The following is a 6,501-nucleotide window of genomic DNA, read 5'->3' as shown; positions in this document are numbered from 1 at the left end:
CAGGAATTTAAGACTTGAGTAAGTACATCCAGCCCTGCCCACATTTCTTCTCTCCTCTGCTGGGCCCATCCACCTCCATTTTCTCACCCAGGACTGCCTCGCGCCGAGGCCTCTGCCCAGGCTCCTCCGCGGAGCCGGCCCAGCCCGTGGCCTTGCTCACTAGCAAACGAACAGACTCCCGTCTGCCCGGGCACCAGTCTCCTGCGCTTCCCCAAGATGCGCCTCACCTTCCAACTGCTTTTCTTTCTGGGAATGTTCATGCTCACACCCTGATCATACGCTCAGTGCAGCGGTTCTCAACCTGTGGGTCGCGACCCCTTTGGGGATCGAACGACCCTTTCACAGGGGTCTCCTAAATACATCCTGCGTATCAGATATTTACATTACGATTCATAACAATTGCAACATTACAGTTATGAAGCAGCAACGAAAATAATGTTATGGTTGGGAGTTACCACAACATAAGGAACTGTATTAAAGGGTGGCGGCGTTAGGAAGGTTGGGAACCACTGCCTTAGTGGTTTACCCGTTCTGTAAAGCTGACTCCAGCTTCTCCGTGGAGATGGACTCTCACAGCCAGAAGAGGCTCCCTTCCCCAGAATCCCTGCAGCACTGGCTCTTAAAATAGTATCACACACACACACACACACACACACACACACACACATGCACACACACACAATAGTGCAGCCCGGGATCTTTGAGGCAAAGTTGGGGGTTTTAGTCATTTATGCAGCCACCCTCCATACTACCTGGCAAATGCTTCAAATAATGGGCATTCAGCTAATCGCTTCCTTGTTTTATTGATTGACAAGTAAATAAGCTAAGTTCATGAAATCAAAGTAAGTCAAACCCTTGGTGACTTGGTAAATAAAGGTGTTAACATGAGGAGAAGTTGAGCGAAGGGAACTTTTCTGTACGTCTTAATTTCCAAAAAGAGCTTAAACATTCCACTTGTGAGATAGAGAACTAGCTGGACACACACACACACAACAAAATGGAATCTTAATTAATAATAATAGAAGGTTCCTCCACTGAAATAATTCACTCTAAAATCTAGGAAAATGAATGGCTCCTAGGTAAAAATATTGAAACTGTAGGCTAATATTTGTCAGAATATATTGCTGCATGTTCCATTTTATTGTCCAGACGTACACATTTGTATCTAGTTTCACTCGGCCTGTGGCCCTATGAGTACTTCTTTAATTTCCTCTTCTTTCCAAGGGAAAATGCCTCCTTAGCTCCCTGCATCTGAGTGTGACTCTCGCTCTTTGCAGAAGAGAACACATGGACTTGCGATTCTTCTGTCTTCACACCTGTCTCTTCACCAAGCCCACCACGACAGGAAAAGAGGAGGGAAACGGGAAAGTTAGTTCCGTTTTCGTCTTCTTGTTGCCAGAGTTGACGGTCGGGCGGCTGGTGGATGTGGTGCTGTGTAATGACAGCACCGCAGCTTTTTCTCAGGAAAGCAGGGCGTGGTTTCCGTGCCAGGTTCCAGGCCCGAGTGCCTCTGAGAGCTAGATGCTCTGGCGTCAGCGTGAGCCCGTCCCCCGCGGCCCCGAAAAAGCCAGCTGTCGATTGTTTCTTGTTTGCTTACAGGCCAATGTGCTTTGTAAAGCAGCTCGAGATCCCTCACTACGGCTACAGGAACAACGTCCCCACGACCACGCCGCGCTCCAACCTGGCCAAAGAGCTGGAGAAATACTCCAAGACGTCGTTTGAGTACAACAGTTATGACAGCCACACGTACGGCAAGCGGGCCATAGCTCCCAAGGTGCAAACCAGGGACATATCCCCCAAAGGATATGATGGTAGGAGGTGCACACTCTTATACATGAGAGTCACGCTTGCCTTGATGATGTTGTGTTGTGTATATCCATTCCCTACCAGCGGGTCGCGCATGTGGTCACTGCTGGGCACGGAGAACAGCACGCCACCCTGGGCCCTTCCTCAGAACCAGAGGCCCACGGTGGGGGCAGGGCCGCGGGTGTGGCCAGGGCCTCGGCTCCTCTGCCCTGCTGTCACTTAGACCATGTCCTCACCTTCCTAAACGTCCTTTAATTCGTGGCCCAGCTCAGATACCTGGACAGCCGGCAGCAGCGGCCCCCAATCCGTGGCTGTGTGGGGAGGTCTGCACCCCCACCCGCCCGTGTTCCCGACCCTGGGTGCACAGAGTCGTCCGAGTGACGTAGAAGTCTGACGCTCGGGCGGCTCCCAACCCGGCCAAACCAGAAGCTCAGGTGTTCCCTGTGTGGTGAGATTTTAAAGTCACCGCGATCGCTCTGTGCAGCTGAGGGTGGACAGCCTCCGAGGGGTCCCAGCCCTCCAGCAGGCTTGGACCTGCTCTCTTCTGCTCTGGGGAGCGGGCCTGGGAGAGCCACCCGGTGGGACCCGGCTAGGTCACGGGCGCACTCTGCCATCGCGTCAGGAAAAGCACGGCTCCTGTCCACCGTGGGCTCGGCCGCCGCCAGGGTGTGCCTGGGTCACGTTTATCGTGATTAGTGGTTGAACAATAGACGGGAAGACCACGTATCTTGGCGTTTACTTATCTAACCACAATTCTACTTTAAATTCCAGGATATATGACTTAGTTGGCAAATGTTACTAACTGGCATGTGGGCTGCGTAGCTTGTGGTGACTTAGAAGTCCCTCCTGGCGCTCTCTAGTGAGGCAGGAGATGGGCAAGCTCCTCTCTGAGAGACGGAATTCAGATCACAGCACACCGACCGTTTCAGCCGAGTGGTGGGGGTTCTGAAACGGTCTCATAATTCAATATGAGTAGCTACACCTTTTTCAAAGTTATGTTAGTCATTCTTTGCCTTAATAACAATTAATTTCTTAGTGAATAGAGTATTTCTCTGATGCATCAAATATTGATTATCTTTGCATGTATCAATTCTTAATATATAGGAATTAATATAAATGGGGAACAGAAAGTGGTTTACAGTATAATAGAAAATTAGTATTTTTGTTTATTTTGTAATAATTTGCCAATTTCAGTTTTTATTATTTCATTCATTTGATTGCAAATGAAGGATCAAAAGAAATTGAATTCACATAATTAGGATTCTATTGATATCATTTCCAATTTTGAGAAATCTGATGAGTGCTTTGACTCGTTCATTTTCACCCGCCTCTTTGTCGCTGCTGTGCGCCATGGCCTGAGTCCTTGCCCCCACTGTCCCGGCTGGGCTGGGCGAGGGCGTGGCCGGTAGAGTGCGTCTTGGGTTGCAGCGCCTTTGGTGGGTTAGGAGGCAAACGTGCCGTCTGTTCTCAGCTCTTCCCTGAGGACCGTGTGCTGTTGGGCACGTTAGTGCTGTGTGTCCGTTCCTGGAGTCGAGTGGAGGTACCGTTCTGCCCTGCTGGGGAGACCAGGGACAGCTCTAAAGGGGCACAAGCATGTTAGTCCCGACATTCTCACCTGCCCAGAAAGGTGCCTGGTGTCAGGACTGAGGCAGACCCATGCTGTTCAGCCACCAACAAGAAAACAAGAGCAGAATAAAAACTCCACTCTTAGGTCCTCAGTGAAAGACACCCTTTTAGCAAACATTTACTGAGAAGAAAGTCAGTGACCCCGTTTCTCTTCCACTAGAGGCGCCTGACAGACTTTGAACTCATGGAGGACAATGCCCGCTAAGGGTGAGGGGCTGGGCAGGGCCCAGTGGATGTGAGCTGAGAGGAGCCCTCCTGCTCCCGGGCATCGGGCAGTAGGCACCACAGGCAACTGAGGTCTGCACGCACCTCCAGGAGCGCCCCCGGGGTTCCGTCACTGCTCCTGAGCAGGCGGGAAAGTAGCCTGTGGTGGGTGGGCCAGTGTCAGGGCAGTAGAAGAGATGCAGGTGCCTAGAACGCAGGGCCTTCCCCGTCTGCTCATCACCCTGAGGTCCCACCTGCTGTGACCAAACACTCAGCACTTGGGTGCAGCCTCCGTGTTCTTCCAGGGCCAGGCACGTCCTGACCGCTCTCCATCTCTGTCCGTCAGCCTGTCTGTCCACCCATCGACCCGTCCTCTCCCTGGTGGGCACACCCTCAGGAGGCACGTGCTTGTTTCCCTGGAAACCAAGATGCAGCACACTCGCCTGCTCCACACACACTGCACAGGATGCAGCACGCTCGCCTGCTCCACCCACACTGCACAGGATGTAGCGCACTCGCCTGCTCCACACACTGCGCAGGATGTAGCACCCTCGCCTGCTCCACCCACACTGCACAGGATGTAGCGCACTCGCCTGCTCCACACACTGCGCAGGATGTAGCACCCTCGCCTGCTCCACCCACACTGCACAGGATGTAGCGCACTCGCCTGCTCCACACACTGCGCAGGATGTAGCACCCTCGCCTGCTCCACCCACACTGCACAGGATGTAGCGCACTCGCCTGCTCCACACACTGCGCAGGATGTAGCACCCTCGCCTGCTCCACCCACACTGCACAGGATGTAGCGCACTCGCCTGCTCCACACACTGCGCAGGATGTAGCACCCTCGCCTGCTCCACCCACACTGCACAGGATGTAGCGCACTCGCCTGCTCCACACACTGCGCAGGATGTAGCACCCTCGCCTGCTCCACCCACACTGCACAGGATGTAGCGCACTCGCCTGCTCCACACACTGCGCAGGATGTAGCACCCTCGCCTGCTCCACCCACACTGCACAGGATGTAGCGCACTCGCCTGCTCCACACACTGCGCAGGATGTAGCACCCTCGCCTGCTCCACCCACACTGCACAGGATGTAGCGCACTCGCCTGCTCCACACACTGCGCAGGATGTAGCACCCTCGCCTGCTCCACCCACACTGCACAGGATGTAGCGCACTCGCCTGCTCCACACACTGCGCAGGATGTAGCACCCTCGCCTGCTCCACCCACACTGCACAGGATGTAGCGCACTCGCCTGCTCCACACACTGCGCAGGATGTAGCACCCTCGCCTGCTCCACCCACACTGCACAGGATGTAGCGCACTCGCCTGCTCCACACACTGCGCAGGATGTAGCACACTCGCCTGCTCCACACACACTGCACAGGATGTAGCACACTCGCCTGCTCCACACACACTGCGCAGGATGTAGCACACTCGCCTGCTCCACCCACACTGCACAGGATGTAGCGCACTCGCCTGCTCCACACACTGCGCAGGATGTAGCACACTCGCCTGCTCCACACCCACTGCCCAGGATGCAGCACGCTCGCCTGTTCCGCACACACTGCACAGAAGCAGGATGCAGCACACTCGCCTGCTCCACACACACTGCACAGGATGCAGCACACTCACCTGCTCCACACACACTGCACAGAGCAGGTGGCCATTCCAGGGCCCTGAGGCTCTCACCAGCAGAGCAGGCGACAGGAGGGTCCTGGTGGAAGGTGTTTGCTTTGTTTCCATTGCATTTATTTTTCAATATAAATGTCTTACAGTTGCTCTTTTTCCTGCAAGAGCGCTGACTGCCTGAGGAGGTCCTGCTCCATGGGGTGTGGCCTGCACACAGCTGTGTCACAGGCAGACATGGCCCTGCAGTCACAGTGGTGTAGCTCTGTCATTCCGTGTCCGCTGGCACCTCGAACATGAACACATTTTATCTGCTGACCAATTGGAAAGGGATTTAATTGAACATCACTTTGTTTGCCAAAAGAAAAGCCCAGTGCATTTTATGGTGAATCCGGTACTCCCATCTGACAAGGTAGGAGCTCCTGGGTGGGGCAGAGGGGCCAGAGCACACCTGGGAGAGGCACCCGCCGTCCCACGCCCTGTGGCTCTGCGGTGCCCCCTGGTGTCAGCACAGTGTGGTCCCAGGTCACTGTCACTAGGTTTTGTCAAAGTTTAACAGATAATCATTAGGACGAGGCCTTCATCACCTGAAAGATTTGAAGGATAGAGACTCTTATTTCATTGCAGCAAAACAAAAGAGAAAGTTGATGGCATTTAGTGAAGGGATACGCCTGGCCGCCCAGCTGCTTCTCTCCTCCTCCCTGCCCCCCACTCCCCAGGGTGTGCAGTCCCAGGTGGTCCAGGCCCCTCCCGGCGGAGCCAGAGGAGCCCTGGTTAAGCATTTAGTGACGGGGATGCCCTTTACCGAGGGGCTGCGGTGTTTGCGCAGACGCGTGTTGTCCTGCTACTTCTAGAACTTGCAGAGCACTCATTCCTGAACAGACGTGCTGTTTCTTCTTTATGTGGAGCACATTTCCCCCGAGCCAGTGGCTAGACCTCGTCAGGAGGAAAAACACACCTTAATAGTATTTTATTCCTCCCAGAATTTTTCTAACAAATGCGGGGATGGCGTAAAACCACAAACTTTCATTCCTGAGAGAGAATCTTGGGCCGCGAGATGGCTTTGCCGCCTCGACGTGCTCCGGGCAGGTCCCGGGCAGCCTCCTGGGACTGAACCTGGGTCCCTCTGGGCCCAGCCCCAAGCCCAGCTGCCCCGTGGCCTGTGCTGCTGAGATAAGGCACCTTCGCAGGGGTCCGGAGGAAGGCCCAGGCCTGGCCCCAAGGGCGTGAGC

At 54.5% G+C, this 6,501-nt stretch overlaps 1 protein-coding gene across 1 annotated transcript in view; it reads left to right on the top strand.

Annotated features, from left to right (window-relative positions):
- The window catches only part of MYT1L (myelin transcription factor 1 like), a 298,509-nt gene that overhangs the window by 247,869 nt on the left and 44,139 nt on the right, over nucleotides 1–6,501 (top strand). The window contains exon 15 of the mRNA XM_015561792.1: nucleotides 1,600–1,811. Within this exon, the coding sequence (XP_015417278.1) occupies nucleotides 1,600–1,811 (212 nt within the window). The remainder of the gene's footprint in view (nucleotides 1–1,599; nucleotides 1,812–6,501) is intronic.

Source organism: Myotis davidii, unplaced genomic scaffold (genome assembly GCF_000327345.1).
Source record: "Myotis davidii unplaced genomic scaffold, ASM32734v1 scaffold1395, whole genome shotgun sequence".
NCBI lineage: Eukaryota > Metazoa > Chordata > Mammalia > Chiroptera > Vespertilionidae > Myotis > Myotis davidii.
The sequence above is the reverse complement of the archived record's forward strand: the minus strand, read 5'-3'. Positions and strand labels throughout refer to the sequence as shown.